Genomic DNA, 21,960 nt, shown 5'->3' with positions numbered 1-21,960 from the left:
CTGCGATGTACATATCCGCCTAGAGTGCGCAGCGGTCCGCTATTTGATAGAACGCTGTCTGGAGGCGGAGGGATCCGCTTGTCAGTGCAGCGGTCCTGACGGCGAATCCGTCCCGGAGGCCTCGGCCGTCGGGGGTTAGAGAAGAAGCTGATTTCTGCTTTCACAGGTATGTCAGGTTCACAAGTAACAGGTACCAATGTTAAAAGTGTTTGGTAAATCCAGGATGCTTTTTTTTTTACTGACATTGATTGTATTTTGAGATATTTGTGTGTCTTATAAGTGACTGTTTACTGCCGCTAGCCTAAATGCTAACTTGTTAAAAGGAGAAGCATAAGAGCGGCAATAATGAAGAGTTCAATAATAGATATAGCGACAAGCACCTAAAGAGGGGTTTTGCTTCTCCAATCAAATCTTAACACAAATTGTTAGCTTTCATGCTGACGGCAGTCAACAGTTTCGACTCAAGCTCCTCTACAAATGTGCTAACGGTTAACATTTAGAGTAACATTAGTTAGCATTTATACTAGCGGCAGTTAATAGTCTCATGTAGGGTTGCCAACTGACCCGTATTAACCGTCACGTCCCGTATTTTAAACCAAATTTAAGTCCTCTGTTCGGGACGCTCTGTTTTTCGTGTTTGACTGCAGCCTGTAATTTGTGTTTACAAACACTAGATGGCACTCCGCTCCTTTCAAACCAAGACATCGATGAATATAAATGAAGTAAAAAGCGCGGCGTAGCAGTGCTTCATCTGCAAAAGGCTTTTCCAATCAAAGTCACAACTAATTAGAAACATTTACTTTGAAGATTAATTTATAGAAATCTACAAAATAAATTAATTTCTAAACTGCAAAAAGAAATGGGTTAAACCTGTAGGTGGCTAAATGAGAGCCTTTTATTTATTTTCACTACTCAATAGGAAGAAACATCAGACTGCAGTTTGTTATTTCATTACTTTAGCTGAATGTTAAACTGCCTCGTTATGCCTTGGAAATCAAAACTGGCTAAATTGCTTTGATAGACTTATGCTTTTTTGTCAAAGGTAGCAAATATCTCAATTATATTTAGTTCTCCAACTCTTACATTAATGAGGAAAATCTGAAACGGGAGGAGCTAAGCGCTACAAGTAGCTGACAGCTCAGTATGTGGGAGCAGAGAGGGATAGAGAAAAACAAAAATCTATCCTTTTATTTCTTACCCTCTTCAACACAGAGCCTCTAAAACCACACAAGTACACAAAAAAATCAGATTTTTTTTTCTATAAAAACCCTGGTGCTTCGAGCGTTAAGTTTAAGTTTTGATACTTCCCAGATCTTCATTATTCCTACCTACTTATAGATTAAGTAAATGACACATAAATTGTATTGAGAGCCACTTCAATAAATCAATATTTATGAGGAATTTTATTAACTGGAGTTACTCATTCAGACTTGTTTTTATTTTGAACCTTAAATTTTTGTAAAGGTGCAGAAATTAGATTTCTGACACTGAATCAAACTCGTATCTATCCATTTCAATTTAGTTTGACTTCTGCAGATCTCAACAATTTGTTTACTGAGGACAAATACATGTTTCATGTGCATCATTACTTTCAAGTAATGATTGCAACTTGAGCACATTAAAACATTTTAAACCACATTTTATGTTACATTTCACTGTAACTTTGCCAATCCCCATCCCCAAATTGCTCTTTAAAAAGTTATCTGTTTATTGTCCGCCCAATAATGAAATGGGATTTCCTCCCTTGGTTCTTCAGGTTATAGAAGGCCGACTTTGTAATTGTCTTTATGTTCTGATGCTGCATCAAACCCTGATGTCTTTTAAAAAGTGGAAGAGGAACCTGCCTGCTTTCCAGTGAGCTACGGCTGAGATCCTTCAAAAAAACATTGGACATTTTCTAAAGTCTTTATCATTTTCTGTGTAAAGGATGGAGGACAGAGTGAACTATGACTCTTATTCTACAAACACTGTCACCAAAGACAAACCTTCTCCTCAAAGTAAGTGACTCTATATATTGTGTGTTTTATGAGGACTGAAAAGTAACAGTGCTAGTCAAATGCAAGTAATTTGTTTCTGTGTAGGAAGTTGTAGTGTTTTTATATATATATATATATATATATATATATATACATATATATATATATATATATATATATATATATATATATATATGTGTGTGTGTGTGTGTGTACATCACAGATAAGCTATAATGTCTTTGTATCATCACAGAAATCTCTCAGCAAATCAAGTTTAAGACAATTTAAAGTCCTTCATATGATGAAAACATAAAAAGTGGAGAAGCTATTCTGCTGTGGCATAATAAAATAAAGTAAATACGATTTGGAGAATATCAATCCTCCTTTGGCCCAAAAATAACAACTCCAGTTTTGTTTTTATTCAGCTGAAGAAAGTTGAGGCATATCCACTCATTAATTAATCTGCTCAGTGCTTCAATGGTTCACAGTCACCTGGTGACATTGTAATGGAGAGCAGCATCACCTGCATAGTAATGGAAACTCATCTTGTTTGTCATAACCTGAGGTCAGATTATAACATTAATTATGGGAGCATGTACATATTAAATAAGAGTCCAGAACATGGAACATAAACTCCAATGTAAAAGTTACCTGTTGACACAAACAAGCCCCAAAGAAGAGAAGGCGAAAATCTCCCACTGCAACCAATTATGCTACCACTGATACTCTTACATTCTCTTACAGTTTTTGTTAACTGTACACTTTATATTTAAAGGGCCAGTATTTTGTAAAATCAACTTTTTTAAGCTTTACCTAATAGGGCAACGGGTAGGAGTTTGCCCCGCAATCAGTAGGTTGCCGGTTCGATTCCAGGGCTGCCTGTCCCTGTCGTTTGTGTCCTTGGGCAAGACACTTCACCAGACTCGGCTGCTGACGGTGGTCAGAAGGGCTGATGGCTCAAAATGGCTGCCTCGCTTCTGTCCGACTGCCCAACGGCAGCTGTGGCTCCAATCCAGTAGCTATAACCATCATCAGCATGCGGATTTGCCCTTTGACATCTCAATTAGACACATATACGGACATTATAAATAAAATAAATTATTAATAGTAGTAATACAAAGTTACTGTTTCATCCAAAGCATGCCTGAAGTGTTGCTTTCATTCTTTCATGAATGTTTGAGAAATCCTTTAGTCTCCCATGCCAACTGAGAGAAAACATCCTCACTCAGCTCCTTCAGACTAGCCAGCAGAAATTAGCATTTCTATAATTCCTTCTCCCTCTGAATCCTGCACTTCTTATGTCAATACAAAAGGATGATTATTACTGTTTTATGCACATGTTTTCCCCAAAATAGTAATGCATCAGGTAGCAGCAGGCAAAATACTCTGATTACATTTAATTGGTATCTAACTTTCAGCAGAGAGGTAAAAGTATACTGGAAAGTTTTAAGGTTAAAAGTTTTCAAGTTAAAAAACATGTTGAAATGTAAAGTTGTCAAAAGAAATCTGATTGAAAATAACATCAATGACACTGGTTTTATTAAATTTCAAGAACTCTGTGTTGTTCTTATTAAGGGGACGAGAGTCGGCTGATTCCTATCTGGACATTTATTCAGGATCATCAGAGTTCAGGTACAGGTTCCAGTGATGAACAGTCCCAGGCTGAAGGAAGTCCATGTTCCAACATTCAGATGTTAATTATTTACCTCAGAATGACATCAAACACATAAACCCACTCTGTTAGACACATACTTATTACTTGCTCTCTCATTGATCCATGGCATGATCCAAGTGGTGGGTGTCCGAAATAGATACTCCATTGATGCTCCTTATTATCGATATAAATTGTTTAGCCACTGTTCAGTACAATCCAGCAGGAGTCCTCTTTGTTTCTTCCAGGTGAAGCAGAAGAGGAAACAGCAGCACTCACTAAGTCTCGTCTGTATTTGGTGGGTTTGGGGGTTTTTGTTGGCCTGGTAACTGGAACACTCATCTACAGTAAGTTTCATTTCAACAGAATATATATATCTTCCTTTATGAAGAGTTTGTAGTTTAAAGCATTAAGATACAAGTGTCTAACCGTAGGAGGCAGAGTTTTGGGGCCCTCTGTTTCTGCTAATAATGTGGATTGCTGCTATCACCAGTGAGATAGCACTGGTGATAGTGAGATATCACTATCACCAGCAGTTTGAGATGTAAACAGCATCTCAAACTGCTGTTTACATTATATCCTATATGCATGTATCATAAAGGAGACATTAATCAGGGCCACCTTTCTGCATTTTGGGAAATTGGTGCAAATACAAAGACATTAGCATAAATTTTTGGTTGTTGTTCTGGACTTTCAATTGTCTTTTCGCAGCTCCACAAATCTTCTGGATAAAAATTACTTTACAAAGACTCATTAAAACAAGCCTTGGTCTTGGGTTTTTCTCTTTTTCCTCTTTCTTTTCTCTGTCCCTGAAGGATTTTGTCCTTTTTGTCACATTGTTTTGATGACTTATCTTCCACTGGTGCTTTGGCAGTTTGAATGAGGAATGCTCATTGTAGCTCATATTACCAGTGAAGTGTTACCTACCTGGGCAAGTGCAACTATGAACAATACATAATCTACATAATCAAATATATGTTTTTGTAAAAAAAACAACAAACAATCACAACTTTACATTGAAATTGTGTTTCTGTTAATATAGTCACAGAAATCATTACTTAAAAAAATAAATCAGTTCCACCCTAAGCAGTTTCTTAGTTTGCATTGAGCAGGCCTGGCAGGAGGAGTTATGAACGTTGATTAAAAGTCAGGGACACTGAAGTGTCACCAAGAATCAACTTGACTTAATGCTGTTCAGCTTGAGACCTGTCAAGGTGTTAAAGTTTAATATGGAAGATCTAAAGTCGTGCAGAGGACGATATCTGCTTTGTGAAGAGGCTTAAATCAGTTTACAGTTCTTTGGTTGTAAACTGAGAATATTGTCTGATATCCTGAAAAGATCTGAGAGAAAAACTGAAAATGTTGATGCTCCTCTGATGCAGATAAATTCACTAACTCTGATTAATTTGTGTTTTTCTTTAGTGAGTGTAAGGATGGTCACGGTGCTGGAAAATATCAATGACCTTACAACAAATAAAAGGCAGCTGCTTGTGGAAACTAGGATAATGGAGGGACAGATCAACGCACTAACCCTGGAGATCGACAAAGGTGATTAGATTTCCTGATTACCTTTGGAACTCTTCATTTTTGTTGTTAGATTCTTCAGTTATAAACAATTTTCAAGACTTACGATGGCTTGCAAAAGTATTCACACCCCATAATGTGCTCAGGATTCAAATTAAATTCCAATGAATTCAATTTATTTATGTTTGTGGTTGTAATGTTACAAAATGTGGAAAATTTAAGGTGTATGAATAATTCTGCAAGCCACTAAAGATAAGATAAATCTTTATTGTCATTGTCACAAGATCATTATTATCACCGGAAGAGCGAAGACCACTTGTCTGACAACAAACTGATCCAGTAAAATTGATTTATTAGCAACGGGGTTACAGTAAACGTTTGATTCTGGATAATTATTACGTTTTTGAGCAAGCATAGAGCCCTGTGGTACGCCACTTCTAATTGAAATGGTAGCTTAATTTAATCAGCTTCCAATATTGATCTGCATTCTACCTTTGTAATCTTTGCTTGAGAAATTTTGACAATTGAAACATTAAAAATTTACACTTTATTTCTAATTGATGTTATTTTCCCTTCTTTCTCCTCTTTCCTTTTGTCGAATGGATCCAGAGTGTGGGCCGTGTCCGGATGACTGGATTCTCTACAAGGACAAATGCTACCTGTTTTACGACAAACCAGCTCCTTGGAAGACCTGGGAAGAAAGTCGAAGGTTTTGTCAGGACAGACGAGCAGATTTGGTTCTAATTAGTGATCTGGAGGAGCAGGTAAAATCTAACGCCAACTGTAGCAGCTTAACGCTAATCTGGAAGTTTCTGGAAAGCTGAAGGTTTAAAGTAAAGAGATTTATGACAATCTACAAACCATCTGTTCACAGGAATTTGTCAACAAACACATCAAATATTATTATAGTGAAAACCACGGATACTGGATAGGACTACAACAGGTTAACAACACCTGGACCTGGGTTACTGGACCTGTAGACACTCTTGGGTAAGAACTATTATCTATAAATATACATATTTAGGTACAAATGTAAATATATGTTGACAAGCTTGTAGAAGAGTTAAATATCCTGAGTGACAACGACTCCAGGATCTCCAGGACTTCTTCTAAAACCAAACCTTGGTGGACTGTGAGAAATGTTTGGGTTCATTGTTCTGTTTGGACGTCCAATGATGTCAAAGCTCACTGGGCTTCCTCAAGCTTCAGGCGTCCTCACAGACAGCAGGACAGTTTCTCCCAGGATAGTTGATGGTTTTTTACCACCTGCCTCCTTGGGAATGTGGCGGCTTTCTGTTTCTGCCACTAGGGGGCGTAGCCATTGTCCCTGTAACTTTAAAGTTGGGTTTTATTCTTCCAGCTGTAACTCTATGAACGTTCAGGCTTTTGCTACCTTTGTGCTTCTCTTAATGGTAATGGGTTTCCCTGAACCTTCTGGAGGCTTCCTTGGACTAGGCCATTATTGTAGCATCCAATGAAACATTGAGGTGAGTAATCAGGGCATTTGAAGTGTTCTTCCTCAAACAGGATGGGTGAGGGCCGTCATTGTTACATCAGGGGAGATCAAGATAAAACACCTGCTTTACAAACGCAGGCCCATCTGAAGAAATCTGTTCAGAGGGAGGAATCATTTTAATACTGCGTCACTGAAAGTAGGATTTCATGCTGAATTTGGATGAAATATATTTGTTACATTAGTTCTACTTAAGTGTTTAACATGTTTTAGATTAGTTTTTTGAAAATGTTAAAGAAGTTTCAGTTTTGTCAAAAATTTTATTTTCTGTTTAAATTGAACAGTTTGGCTTCAGTGACAAAACATGTAGATGCTGACAGTTACAGTTTGATGTCAATGAGCTGCTGTGTGATTTTATTTTATGTTCTGAGGTTCGTGTTTCTGTTTTAAAGGTTCTGGATGAAGCACACGGTCACCACTCCAGGACCAAAAGCTCTGGTGATTCCAAGACAAAATCCCTCAGAGAGCTGGAAGAAAGCAAAGAATGGGTTTCTGAACAAATTCATCTGTGAGCGTGACTCTCGCCATCCTTAATCTATCTAACTGCTCTCTTAAATATTCATGCTGGAATATTAACTGTCATTAACTTCTGTATACAAGGTATTACAGCATTACTCTAATAATCTGATGGTCATTTTATATTATCTTATTCTAAGTGGAGAGAGAAAACAAGACTAATGAAAATCCTTTCAACACAAGCGATTAAAAGTTTTTATGCAGAATGTTAACATTAAAATGAAACCTGAGGCTTAATGTGAAACAGAAATACAGAATATCAGCTTCCAAAGTCAGAGTAACAAAGTCTTTCCAGAGGGCAGAGAAGTGTCATAGCTAAATGTTAAATACATTTAAATTTAACTGAAATGAAACATTAACCTGAGTTTATGAGTCACTAAACATTTTGGACATTTAAACCAGCTAAAGTGACCAGAAATACCTAAAATTAGATGCAAAATGCCAAACTTCTCAAGGCACTTTACAAAAAATAATTTCAGTTCAGTCGTACAAAACATTCCTGTTGATTCAAGTTCTCAATGCTGGAAGCTCACTTAATTATTCAAAGTGTTTTAAAAGGTTCCTAAGGAAACCCAGCAGATTGCACCGAGTCAACGACTTTCAGCATCCAGAGACGACCAGCATGCACAGGCGACAGTGGAGAGGAAAGGCTCCCTTTTTTTTTTCTAGTTTTTTTTATATCTAGTTTGTTTGGAAAAAAGTCAGTAATCTTGCTTATTTTTATCATGTGATATAGTTAAAGGTGCTCTGATTTTCTTCCTCACTAGAGACCAGACTCTGTATGTACAATTAATCCACTCGTTTTCAATTTTTAAATCCTTCCAATTTTTTCCCTCCATAAATGGCATCGCTTCAAGACGTACCAGTGGGCAAGCATTGTTCTCCAGACCAATCTAGTTGGTCTCCTCATCCTGTACAAGCCACTCGACCACAACGCCGAGTTGTGCTGCCCAGTAGTACAGTTTCAAATTAGGCAGACCTTTTCTTCTTGGGCTTAACAGTAATTTCTGTCTGATTCTTGGTTTCCTCCTTTGCCAAATAAAGTTATTATTAATTTTATCTAAAGTTTTAAAAGTGGAGGCAGGTGGAAAGGCTCCCTTTAACAGGAAGAAACCTCCAGCAGAACCAGAACCAGAACCAGGCTCACTACAGTCTGGAGGTCTGAGGTGACAGAGTAGCATGCAAAGAAACAGATGAACTGATTATTTTTGATGATCATAAAAATAAAAAGTTAGGCTTTATTTAAAAAATAGCACTTTTCAAACTGCAGGTATACAAGTTAGATACATAAAGTCAAATTAGATTAATGGAAGATGAAGTTTACAGAATATTTTATTCACAGCACAGATTAAACTGGCTGTAAACGGCATTTCACTTTCAGCTCAGACTAACAGGATTAATCAGACTGGAGACTCGTTACGTTTTGTTTTGGTGTCTCCAAGATCCAAGTCAGGAACTCCACATTACATGTGACCTGTGGTAATGGCTGTCACTCCAGAATGAATGAATGAATGAATGAATGAATGAGTGAGTGAGTCATGCCTTTACACTGAGGTTTAAAATGGCCGAATGTAACAGTGTTTCACACACTGTTAAATCATGTAAAACCATGATCATGGTTTTACATGATCGTGGTTCATCAAGTTGATGGAGGCTGAATTAGTAAAGATGAAGAAAAGTAAGTTTTCTCTATGTTTGAACAGGAGGCTGTGAATCTGCAACCTAAATATATTAATATAGTAAGTTTAAGAGTTCAGATAACAGGAAGGCATGGTTGGTTTTTCGTTTGGGACAAATCAGAAATAACTTTATAAAGTGTCCACTGATAGTTTTCCTTTGCTCTTTATTTTAGACCACATTCAGCTCGATTAAAGAACGTTTTGGACATTAAAGCTTCTTCCTTTCATCCTTACATTGATACCAGCCTCCTCTAACAGTACAGATGTAGAAAACCTTTGTTCTGTATACCTGCTGATGCCATTGGGACGATATTCACACAGTTGTGTTAAGTCTTTGTTTCTTTTTCTTCCATGTCCTCCAAACATTCAGAGTTCTTATAAATGGTTGAATTGTAACACAGACCATGTATATAAACCTGCAGCATTCATTTACTGAGAATGATAATGCTATTAAATCTTATTTAATGCATTCAAAGAAAGTAAAATGTATAGTACATTTGGGATTTAATTAAGAAGTTTACTTTGTAAAAGCCTAAAGATTCATCTTGATAGTTTGATTGTTGTGTTACCATGGCTACAATGTTGTGTGATCTTTGTGTTTGAGCTGGGTTTGCTCACAAATACATCACAGCAAATAATAACCAATAATCAATTATTGATTTTAAACTCAGCCAATTAACCTGGGCTCCCTATCACAGACTTTACTAAATCCATATTTAAACATGTTGGTAATGCTGAGGTTCTTAGTAGGAGGGGCAGGGGCCTAAATGGTGATTCTGACCAGGGTCCCATATTACCTTGGGCCGACCCTGCATGAAGAGCTGCTGCATCTTCATGCATGGAATCTACCTGGAATCTACCTGGAATCTACCTGGAATCTACCTGGAATCCCCCAGTGGCCTCTATGTCAGTCCACTGATGCTTTTAGGACATTTTGATTTGTTTAATTGTTGCATGTTTGGCTTCATGCTGCAGTTCTAATTATTGCTACAGTATTTTTGTTGATGTTTATGGGAATCTTCCTTTAACAGTTGAGGTTCTGCAGTAACTTCTATTGACAGCCGCAAACCTCCAGCCCAGATCCCGTCAACAGCGGCTTTAACCCGCCTGGTAGAAACGTAAAGCAGAGCAAACAGTCAGCAGGTACCACCTGTGACAATCCGGTACCGGTTCTTTATATCAGGCATTCTTTACATCCGTCGGCGGAACCGACCCAGGCTGCATTTTGTGCAGCTCTGGAGCAGCCTGATCAAGTTAAAGTCAGAAGTTTTCTCTGCAGCCGAACCATTTCTGTGTTTAGGGGCGATGAGGGTTTTTCCTGCTATTGCAGGACAATTACAAAAATGAATAAATTTTTTCTAACTTAAACATCAGATCTACGTTTTTATTCACAAACAAGTGTATGTTAGGAAAGAAATATATTCTTGCCCATAATTTGATTGATGGTGCAGATCCCCCCCCTTCACTATGGGCCTCACCATGTTGTCTGAACATGGAGGACCTGAGAATCTTCATTATGACACCAAGGGCAGCCAGACTCTTATTTTGAAAAATTGTTATATTTAGCTAAATATTAATGTTGAGGGGCTCAAGCATGCTTCCTGACACACAGATGAAGATAAAAAAATGGAAGAAAACTCAAAAAGCTCTCTAGATGCTCACCCCACTCTGCACATGCCTGTGTCCCCATCTTCAAAAGTGGGAAAAGATTTTACCATTTTAATCTTTTAAAAATATTTATTTCAACTCCTTTAAATTTATTTTAATATAATCGTTTTTAACTCTAGGACTCATAACTTAGAACATCTCTACATTTTAGTTGGTGAAATTCGTTTTTATTGGCTCGTTGCTGAACTTAGTAGTTGCAGTTTCAGTCTGTGGCTCGTGGACCGCCTTGCTTGCCCTCTTGGTGCTGCAGCGTAATCCTCCCGTTGGGTCACTGTGTTGGTTCTTTGGGTTGTGCTGACCGTCTCTCAGTCAATGTCCATGTTGTCCACAGGTCCAACCAGAAGTAGACAGATCAGTGTGGTGTTTTCTTGTCTCACTGCCATGAAGCATCTTCATCTGTACCTTCTCCACACAGGAGACCGAACTGGCAGGGGTCACTAAGTTGACCTTAGTGTTGAACAGACCAAATGTCCAACAGGAGACCAAACATTAGTCCCTGAATGGAAAGGTTTCATCGGTTCAAAGAATTAAAAACACATGAAACATATTGAGGCCTGTAGCTTCATTTATGAAACCAAACGATTACTTGAAGAGATGAGGCCCATTTCTTCTGGAATTGGGTTGGATGTCCTTAGACTGTAAACGTCTTCACAGAATCCAACAAATCAGCTTTGTGATCAATCGACTCCTGAACCTATAGACCGGGGGGCCCAAAGTCGGTCCTCGAGGGCCGGGATTCTGCATGTTTTAGTTCTTTCCCTGGTGGTAGTAACAACTTCTTCAGCATGTCAATGTTCTTCTTAGGCATTCTAATGAGCCATCATTGGTTCCAGGTGCGTTAAACCAAGGAGAGAACTAAAACATGCAGAAGGCCGGCCCACTTTGGGGACCCCTGCTATAGACTATCATTTCCAATTCAACACTGACAGTAACATCAGACACAGGACTAACAGAGGCTATTGTTCAGCGTTAGCTTATCCTAAATGACAAATCATGTTCATGCCGAACAATAATATAAAGCACACAAGACTGCAGATTTGTGACAAACCATAGAGACAGAGGCTTCCTTCAGTCCAGGTGAATCCTCTCTGTTCTGTTGGTAGTTTTAGAGGAATCCTTCCTAAGCTGATTGGTGCAAACTACAACTTTCTTTGGCAACATCACAATGACATTGACGGCAAAGATAAAATGAAGCGTTGCAGCTCTGTGAACTTTTTTATTTTCCAGCAGCCATTGTACAGCGGTAACTTGGAAAGAAGTGGGCGGAGCTCCACTTGGGTTGCCAGGTGAGGGACTGGGTTTGGCTCAAGCTTGCTAGCTATAAAATTGTGATGCATCAATTTAAAAGTTTTTGAAATTAATTGTTTCAAAAACGACCTGCGAAACATTTATTCCCAAAAAACTGCTGGGTGTTTTTATTTTTGCTCTTGTACTGTCTCTAGGAACAGGAGATGCCCAAATGGAAAGATGGAAACATGAAATTTGAAAATGTGAATTTTGCATAATAGGAGACTTTCAATAAAATCAAGAAAATAATGGACTGTCGTGACCATCCTCTTCATGACTGGTTGGTCTTGGAAAACAGTGTCTTCAGTCAGAGGCTTCTTCAAATTTGCTGTAATACAGACAGCTACAAAAGCTTTCCTGCCAACAGCCATCACTATCTACAATAACTCTTTGAAGAATTTGAATTAATATGAATTACAACATTTAATTTCCTTTTCAGATCAATAAAAGTTTTGAAATTTTGAATTAACTACATGATGTGTGTCTGCTCTGTCAGGCAGTCCACACATGGGTTTATACCAAAGATAAGGAATCCTGAACATGGAGAGACAGTCTGGTTCCTGAGCAGCTGCAGAAAAACATCATCTAACCCTGGCTGTGCAAACCAGACAGGTTCATTAGGTGTCTAGGTCATAAACACTAAGAATGAAGACACAAAACGACCAGCAGATTATTAAGGTGATGATGACTTTATATAGAAATTCATGACACAGTTGATCACTCCTGCATGAAACTTTAAGGGAACAGTCAGTCAGTTGGACCTCAGTTGAGCGTTTTGCTCACAGATGAATTTGCTCTGAAACCATTTGTCTTGACGTTCCCAGCTCTCAGTGGCGTCTTTTCTTGGGAGTATCAATCCATGTGTTTTTGAACTGACCTCCTTCACCCAGAACCTTTAAAACAGAAACATGAACCTGAGAACATAAAATAAAATCACAAAGCAACTCATTGACATCAAACTGTTAACTGTCAGCATCTACATGTTTTGTCACTATATAAATAAAGACGGATTTAAAAAGAAGCCAGAGTAGTAATTAAATTAAAGGAGTTGTAAATAGTAGCGAGATTTAAGATTTAGACGTCTTTGTTTTCACAATTGGATCTAAAACTGTTAATCTTAAACAGAAAATTGCATTTTTGACAAAACTGAAACATTCTTATATATAAACAATTATGTAAAACCAGTGAAACACTTCCGTCCATCCATTTTCTGAAACCCATATCCCATTGGGATCCGGAGGGTGCTGGTGCCTATTTCCAGCTGTCAATGGCTGAGAGGCGGGGTCACCCTGGTCAGGTCAGTCCATCACCGGGCAACACATAGATTGACAGGACAAACAACCAGGCACACACCAGGCACCTCAGATGAATTTAGACAGACCTATTAACCTGACAGTCATGTTTTTGGACTGTGGGACGAAGCCTGACTACCCGGAGAGAACCCACCATGCACAGGGAGAACATGCAAACTCCATGCAGAAAGACCCCCGGCCGGGAATCGAACCCAGGACCTTCTTGCTGCAAGGCAACAGCTCTACCAACTGCACCACTGTGCAGCCCTAAGGTTAAACACTTAAAATAAAATTACTCTAACAAATATATTTGAACACGTTCAGGGGGAGGTGGGGGCCATGGAGTCTGAGTGGACAATTTTCCATGCCTCCATTGTCGAGGCAGCCTATCGGAGCAGTGGCCCTAAGGTTGTCGGTGCCTGTCACGGCGGCAACCCTCAAACCCGTTGGTGGACACCTTCGGTGAGGGATGCTGTCAGGCTGAAGGAGTCTATCGGGCCTTTTTGGCCTGTAATAACCGGACAAAAAGGCCCGATAACTCCAATAAGCAGTGCAGCACCAACACTGTCTACAGTGGGGATGGTGTGCTGCTGACCTCAACTCGGGATGTTGTGGGCCGGTGGGCAGAATACTTCGAAGACCTCCGCAGTCCCACCGACATGCCTTCTGGTTTGGAAGCTGAGCCTGGGGACTCTGGGTTGGGCTCTCCAATCTCTGGGGTCGAAGTCGCCGAGGTGGTTAAAAAGCTCCTCGGTGGCAGGGCCCCGGGGGTGGATGAGATCCGCCCGGAGTTCCTCAAGGCTCTGGATGTTGTGGGGTTGTGTTGGTTAACACGACTCTTCAATATCGCATGGACATCGGGGGCAGTTCCCCTGGATTGGCAGACCAGGGTGGTGGTGGTGGAGCGGAGGGTGTGCTCCAATTACAGGGGGTCACACTCTTAAGCCTCCCTGGCAAGGTCTATTCGGGGGTTCTGGAGAGGAGGGTCCGTCGGATTGTTGAACCTCAGATTCAGGAAGAGCAGTGTGGTTCTGGTTCTGGTGTGGAACACTGGACCAGCTCTACACACTCAGCAGGGTCCTGGAGGGTTCTGGGAATTCGCCCAACTAGTCTACATGTGTTTTGTGGACTTGGAGAAGGCGTTCGACCGTGTCCCTCGGGGAGCCCTGTGGGGGTTCTCCAGGAGTATGGGGTACCGGGCTCCTTGATATGGGCTGTCAGGTCCCTGTATGACCGGTGTCAGAGTCTGGTCCGCATTGCCGGCAGTCAGTCGGGCTCGTTTCCGGTGAGAGTTGGACTCCGCCAGGGCTGCCCTTTGTCACCGATTCTATTGATTACTTTTATGGACAGAATCTCTGGACGAGCCAAGGTGTTGAGGGGATCCGTTTTGGCAGACGTGGTCCTATTGGCTTCAAAGAGGCGTGACCTACAGCTCTCGCTGAAGTGTTTCACAGACAAGTGTGAGGCGGGCAGGATGAAAATCAAGTGCCTCCAAATCTGAGGTCATGGTCTTGAGCCGGAAAAGGGTAGAGTGCCTTCTCCGCGTCTGAGGGGGTGTCCTGCCCCAAGTGGAGGAGTTTAAGTATCTTGGGTTCTTGTTCTCGGCTGGCCTGGGAACACCTTGAGATTTCCCTGGAAGAGCTGGAAAAAGTGGCTGGGGAGAGGAAAGTCTGGGCCTCCCTTCTTAAGCTGCTACCCCCGCGACCCGACCCCAGGTTTCCTCTGGAAACTTGCAGAGTGTGGAGGTCAAGATGGATTCAATCAGGAATCAAGAATCCTGTGAGAAACTGTCCTGCTGTCTGTGAGGACGCCTGAAGCTTGAGGAAGCCCAGTGAGCTTTGACATCATTGGACGTCCAAACAGAACAATGAACCCAAACATTTCTCACAGTCCACCAAGGTTTGGTTTTAGAAGAAGTCCTGGAGATCCTGGAGTCGTTGTCACTCAGGATATTTAACTCTTCTACAAGCTTGTCAACATATATTTACATTTGTACCTAAATATGTATATTTATAGATAATAGTTCTTACCCAAGAGTGTCTACATGTCCATCAATCCAGGTCCAGGTGTTGTTAACCTGTTGTAGTCCTATCCAGTATCCGTGGTGTTTACTATAGTAATATTTAATGTGTTTGTTGACAAATATCTGTGAACAGATTTTTTTAGATTTTCATAAACCTTTTTACGTTTTCCAGAAATGTCCAGATGAGCTTTATATTTCTGGCGTGGCGTTAGATTTTACCTGCTCCTGCAGATCATCAATTACAACCAAATCTGCTCCTCTATCCTGACAGAACCTTCGACTTTGTTCCCAGGTCTTCCAAGGAGCTGGTTTGTCGTAAAACAGGTAGCATTTTTTCTTAAAGAGAATCCAGTTTTGCAGGCACGGCTTACACCCTGGATCCATTAGACAAGAGAAAAGAACAGAAAGATATATATAAGGGATGGTCCGATCAGGTTTTCAACTGCCGACTCCGATTCCGATCAATTGGATTGGCTGTGAATTTGTTTGCTATAAGTATAAATGCTATCTGTGAAATTTTTACATTTATCTGGCAGTATATTCATCTAATTTAGACATAAAAGATGTAAAATACTTGCAGGCACGATACAGGAGCAACTCAATGAAAAGGACAATTGAAAACCTGTTAAAAAATAATATTTAACAGTGAGGATCTCAGTACCCTAAATTGTTCATAAGTCAAATAAATCTCATAACACTGTCCATATCAAATAGTGTCAAGTAAAAAGAAAACATTCATTCAAAGTCAAATGTGTGTAGATATATACACACACAGTATAGACCAAAAGTTTGGACACAACTGCGTGTCCAAACTTTTTTTAAATGTTTCTAAATACACATATATAGAAACGTGTATATTTAATGTTTCCATAGCAAAGCAAAGATTTCTCATGTTGAATGCAGATCAATAATGGAAAGTGATTAAGTTAAGCTACCATTCTAGTTAGAAGTGGTGTACCACAGGGCTCGGTGCTCAGCTCACTAAAAAACAACAATATTCTCTGAATCAAAGCTTTACTCTAAACTCGTTGCTATTGAATACATTTTTCTGCACCCCAGCCAAGGCCCTGGCTCACCTTGTCAGACATCAGCACCGTGTCTGTGATTATAATGGTTAGGTATGTTTTGAACAGCTATTTATAACTGAAGATTATAAGATTTAAAAAATAACTAAATGAATAATCCAGAGTTTCAAAGGTAATGTATAAATCTAATCACTTTTGTTGGGGCAGTTGTCTTTAACTGAAAAGGTGTCAAACTTCTGGATGAATTCCAGAGTTTCCTTCAGCTCTTCTCTCTCTTGGCTCAGCTTGTCTCTCTCTTGGGTCAGCCTTTTAATCTCTTGGGTTAATTTATCTCTTGCATGGCTCAGCTCATCTTTCTCTTTGTACAACTGGTTCAGCTCATCTCTCTTTTGGCTCAGCTCCTCCGTCTCTCGGCTCAGCTCCTCCATCTCTCGTCTCAGCAACGCTCTGTCTCCGTTCACTAGCTGCAGCGTATTTCTTATACGGTTCAGCTCCTCCTTCTTTCGAAACAGCTCCTCTCCTGCTTGGCTCATTCGGCTCAGCTCCTGGTTCTTTGTTATCTTTCCGTGCTCAGTCAGTTTCCTTTTCTCTGTTCTAAGGTCATTGATATCTTCCTGCTGCTTGTTAACCTTAATGCTCACTATAAAACACACAAATTAGTCAGTCAGTGAATCTATCTGTATCACAGGAGCATCAACATTTTAAGTTTCTCTCTCAGGTCTTTTCAGGATATCAAACAGTATTCTCAGTTTAGAACCAAAGAACAGTAAATTGATTTAATATTTCATTAACACTCTTATGTTTGGGGGCTGCATGGCGGTAGAACTGTAACCTTGCAGCAATAAGGTTTCCTCTCAGAGACCAAACTCGTGACTATCAGGCTAATTGGTCTCTCTAAACTGCCCTCAGGTATGAGTGTGTGCATGGTAGTTTGCCCTGATCGGACCCGTGTTGCTCTGTGATGGACTGGCAGCCTGTGAAAGGTTTAGCCTACTATTGTGTGCTATACAATTTTATTGCTAATTATACTATTTTATGCATGTGTGGAGCTTTTATGTCAGAAGTCTTCTCTTTAATTGGGCTGATTTTCACCAAGGTCCTTAAACTCCTCCACTCCAGGCAGAGACTACCGCCAACTCAGAGGGCGAAGTGCAGAGTCATGGCCTCAGACTTAGAGGAGTTTACTGGAACCAGCAGAAACACATTGTCTATGAAAAAGATGAGATCCTGATGTTCACAAAGCAGACATCGTCCTCTCCACAACTTTAGATCTACAATATTAAACTTTGACAGGTCTCAAGCTGAGCAGCATTAAGTTAAGTTGATTCTTGGTGACACTTCAGTGTCCCTGACTTTTAATTGAGGTTCATAACCCCGCCGACTGTTAGACACTTCTATCCTGATGCTTTAAACCTCTAAAAACTTGTCATAAAAGAAGATTATTAAAATGCATTGTGCTGAAATGAAACTCACGGTAGATAGCTGTTCCAGCTAGCAGGATACAAAAAATCCCCAAACCCGCCAAATACAGACGGGACCGAAAGGGTGATGATGGTTCTTCTGCTTCCTCCTCTACATCATCCACACCTGAAAGAAACGATGAACTTGTTAAGATATAAAAGTTATAATTCATCAGAGGTCCTGGATGCCTGTAGAGGGGTATGAGTTATTTTCTTAGTGCCAGTTTATCAGGACAGGAAAACATGGAAAACCAGCTGTGACTCAGTGGTTTAGGTAAACACAACCAGCTGCGTCAGACCAGACCGGACTGCCGATCTGCCTCTGAGCCGTACAACGGCAGAGAGAAAACGTCTCCTGCTGGATTGTACTGAACAGTGGCTAGACAATTTCTATTGATAATAAGGAGCATCAATGGAGTATCTATTTAGGACACCCACCACTTGGGTCATACCATGGATCAGTGAGAGAGCAAGAAATAAGTATGGGTCTAACGCACCGTTCGTCTTGTTGGACGTTATTCTAAGGTTCAAAATTAAGATCTGAATGTTTGAACAAGGGTTGCACAGTGGCGCGGTTGGTCGTCCCTTTGCCTTGCAGCAAGAGCTGCAACCAGCTCTCAGAGACCAACCATGTAGACCAAAGAAGGTCTACTGTTCACTTGGTGGATGGTTTGGCAATTACTAATCTTTAAAAAGCCTGACCTGCCAATTCTGGATGTTACTAAAGTATTTTAACTGAAATGTCGCTAAATATAGCAAGAGTTGGCAACAGTGAGGTGAATTTTGTTAACTGCAAACGTGGAAAAATGACCTGGTGGGCTGGTCTGTCAGTCAAACCTCTCTCACTGTAGAGCAGAGGAGGACAGTGGCTGATGTTATGAGGTACATAACATCAGTGCATAAGATCGGCTTCACAATTAAGTTTTGGCCAAACATCAATGTCCCAAAATTAAAGAAATCATTTCAATTTCCAATCATTTCCTGGCCGATAAATTGGTGCACCCCTAGAAACAACATTAATATTAGTCCATACTCCAAATCGTATTTACTTTCCTTTATTATGCCACTGTATTGTAGCTACTCCTCTTTTTATGTTTTTATCATGTGAAGGACTTTGAATTGTCTTGTTGCTGAAATGTGCTGTACAAATAACCTTGCGTTGCCGAGAGATTTCTCCAATGACACAAAGAGATTAAGCCTCAAGGTTTACATGTGATTTAAAATAACACTGCAACGTCCTACAGATGAAATAGTAATGTATTACGTACATTTCGGCAGTATTGTTACTTTTAATACTCATAGAATATATATGGAGTCACTTACTTTCATGAGAATATTTGTGAATGTTAGTAGTGATTGCAGGATAGGAGCCATTGTCCCTGCTGCCGTCCATCCTTTAAAGGCAAAATCATAAAGATTCAGATTTTAGAAAATGTCCAACATCTGCTTGAATGATCTCAGTTGTAACTCATAGGGCAGCAGGCGGGTTCCTCTTCCGCTTTTTAAGATGCCAGGGTTTGATGCCGCATCAAACAAAGTCGGCCTTCTATCAACTGAAGAACATTTCCAGGCTTTAGGAACTAATGTTGCAACAAGATGTAGAGAAACTCATCCATGAATTTGTCTTTAGTTGTGATGATTACTGCAACTGTGTCTTCACAGGTCTGACCAAAAATATCCAATCATTCAGACAGATGCGGCTGGGTCACCCTGCCCTGATGGTATAGCATGAGACAGATAACCTGTGAAAGACATTGATCTCCTCTACCTTCTCCCGAGTGCTAACTGCGAACAAAAACTCAGAACCAGGAGCCGTGTCTTAGCACTGTCAATCACCACCTTGCGTGGTGTTGCTCATTCTTTTCCTCCACTTCCTTTCTACTAAGCTGCAGTTAGCAGAGAATTTTGTGAATGTTCAGTATAGTTAGCATGGCCACCAATGACAGTGGAAAAATAGTAAAGTGTTTCTTCACCATTAGCACACTGAGCAGCGGGTACGTGAGGTTTATTGACAACACTAGGACCTCCCTTCTGGCTCTGATGGGTTGTTTTTGTCTGGAACAGCCATTTTTTTCAGACAGCAATTGGAGCTGTCTGTGAAAGATAACATGGAGAATTTTAACAAATATTTACAAAAGATATTTTTAAATAAGTTACAAACTGCAGCTTCAAATCAATCCACCAATCTTAGGTACCTCAGAAACACTCTAAAAATCAGACTGTCCTAAGCACCCACCTGTTTAGAGTTGTCTTTGATTAATAATAACTGAAACATTAATTTGACCAAATATAATGTTTATTGCTTGTTGTATTTTTTTTTAACAAATATGTTAAAAATATATATTTTTATAAAAGTTTTATACTGCAACTTTAAAAGAACTGAACATTTCAGCCGTTTTACAGTTTTATGGAAGTTAGTTCCAGATTAGAGAAGCATTAAAACCGAATGCTGCTTCTCCATGTTTGGTTCTGGTTCTGAGGATGCAGAGCAAACCAGAACCAGAAGACCTGAGGGTTCTGGAAGGAAGGTTGATACAACACAGCATGTTTGCCCAGGGCACCGAATAGGCTAGGACCGCCTGTCAGTGTCTTTGTTACACACTACGGACGACTGATTTGGTTGGGTATAAAGTATCTGTTATTCAGTGAAAACTGGAATCAGTTTCTTCAGTAATGGCGGTTACACTCAGCTTCTTGTGGGTTTACACAAGGTAGACTAAAATGTTAATAAAACTAAAATGTTAATTGCAGTTTGTACTGTCTTTACAAACTGAAAATACAATAAAACATGTTAATTAGTATAGACAAACATAAACTTAGTTTACCCTAATAATAGAAATAAATCACGATTTTATAAGTACAATTATCAAGTCGTTTGAACTAAGATACAACATATTTTCTAACTATCCTCCAGCCTACAAACCATGACGGAGTAACAGTAAAGCTCCCCAACTTCTTCTACAAAGATGCTAACGGTTGTTACCTCAGATTCTGAGTATAGGCGCAGCCTTTGGGCGAAGCCTATAGGAAACACAACAGAGCGCTCCGTACAGAGGACTTGAATTTGACTTAAAATACGGTACATGACGGTTAACATGGGACAGCTGGAAAATACGAATGTTAACTGCCGTTAGCCTAAATTCTAGCCACTGTTACTCTGAATGTTACAACGTTAGCATCTTTGTAGAAGTTAAGCCGTAACTGTTTACTGCCGTTAGTATGAAAGCTAACAATATGTAAGCAGCGTTTTTCGTGTTTGACTGCACCCTGCAATTTGTATTTACAAACACTAAATGGCACTCCAACAAAGAAAATGAGACAATGCAGTTGCAAAAAGAGATGGGAACAAAATAGACAAAGAGTTACCTATTAGTTGTGACGTGATTAAAGCTTTTAGCAATTATGCCATAAAGTTTTCAAATGGACAAGAGGATGATTTAATCTCCATGAAATCGTTCTCATTGAGAATAACCTTACAATAAGCGTATTTAATAAATAAACTTATTTAATAATGAAGCCTATTTAAAACTTAATTTACCATTAAGATTTAAGTAAACCTTAATGATAAATAAATTATATGCTTCTGAGTAAAAATGCGGATTGAAGTTGCTTCAATTGCAATCTTGCTTTTCAAACATCCTTCCTTTTTTGCTCAAGCCTCCACCAGCTGAAAAAATGTAAGAGAGTAAAAAGAAAAATATTTTTTACATGGATTCAACTCAAATGTTGGCGAAATAAACAAATATTGTAGGATATTGTTACAGTTGAGTTGTCCTGTATTTTGGAGATGCTGAGTTGGCAGTCCTATTCTAACGGTAGTTAGCAGTTAGGCTAGCCCAGTAAACAGTTACTTCTAGTACACAGAAATATCTCAAAATACAATCGATTTAAGTTTTTTAAAAAACTGCCCTGAACTAGCAAACACCTCTAACATGTTACTTGTGATCTTGACGCACCTGTGAACAGAAATCAGCTTCTTCACTGATCCCAGATAGCCGAAGACTCCGGGACGGAATCGCCGCCAGGACCGCTGTACTGACCATCGGATCACTCCGCCTCCAGACAGTGTTCTAACAGCGGACCGCTGCGCACTCTAGGCGGATGTGCACATCGTAGGCGCTCTTTTCAAGCCGTTCTTCGGACCCCTATAGTGACGTATTGAATTCTTCAGAGTCAGATGGACAAATTATATTTAAAATTTAACCTCAACCTCAAATTCAGGGGTGCATAATAAGGAAAAAAATGAATGCATGATTATTATTATATTAAATTTGAATATTTTTCTTTTGCCAATCTCCCTTTCCTAAAACGGAATCATGGACAAAACACATTGGTTTCTGACCGAT

General features: G+C 39.7%; 2 protein-coding genes across 2 annotated transcripts; one reads left to right on the top strand and one right to left on the bottom strand.

Moving 5' to 3' along the window:
* The first annotated feature begins 62 nt into the window (after positions 1 to 62).
* On the top strand, positions 63 to 7,289 carry LOC122831847 (natural killer cells antigen CD94-like). Its single transcript, XM_044118352.1, has 8 exons — positions 63 to 166; positions 1,927 to 1,997; positions 3,552 to 3,608; positions 3,876 to 3,974; positions 5,050 to 5,175; positions 5,761 to 5,915; positions 6,026 to 6,141; positions 7,057 to 7,289. Exons 2-8 carry the CDS (start codon positions 1,928 to 1,930, stop codon positions 7,196 to 7,198), a joined length of 765 nt encoding a protein of 254 aa, XP_043974287.1. The 5' UTR covers positions 63 to 166; position 1,927; the 3' UTR covers positions 7,199 to 7,289.
* A 5,193-nt stretch (positions 7,290 to 12,482) lies between these two features.
* Positions 12,483 to 21,679, bottom strand: LOC122831846 (oxidized low-density lipoprotein receptor 1-like). The gene is made up of 7 exons (XM_044118351.1): positions 21,571 to 21,679; positions 18,938 to 19,008; positions 17,628 to 17,741; positions 16,348 to 16,794; positions 15,349 to 15,503; positions 15,137 to 15,252; positions 12,483 to 12,707 (listed from the first exon to the last, which is right to left on the bottom strand). Exons 2-7 carry the CDS (start codon positions 19,005 to 19,007, stop codon positions 12,566 to 12,568), a joined length of 1,044 nt encoding a protein of 347 aa, XP_043974286.1. The 5' UTR covers position 19,008; positions 21,571 to 21,679; the 3' UTR covers positions 12,483 to 12,565.
* Between the last annotated feature and the right edge of the window lie 281 nt (positions 21,680 to 21,960).

Source organism: Gambusia affinis, linkage group LG05 (genome assembly GCF_019740435.1).
Source record: "Gambusia affinis linkage group LG05, SWU_Gaff_1.0, whole genome shotgun sequence".
In the NCBI taxonomy this organism is placed as follows: Eukaryota; Metazoa; Chordata; class Actinopteri; order Cyprinodontiformes; family Poeciliidae; genus Gambusia; species Gambusia affinis.
This window is presented reverse-complemented; position numbering and strand designations above follow the sequence as displayed.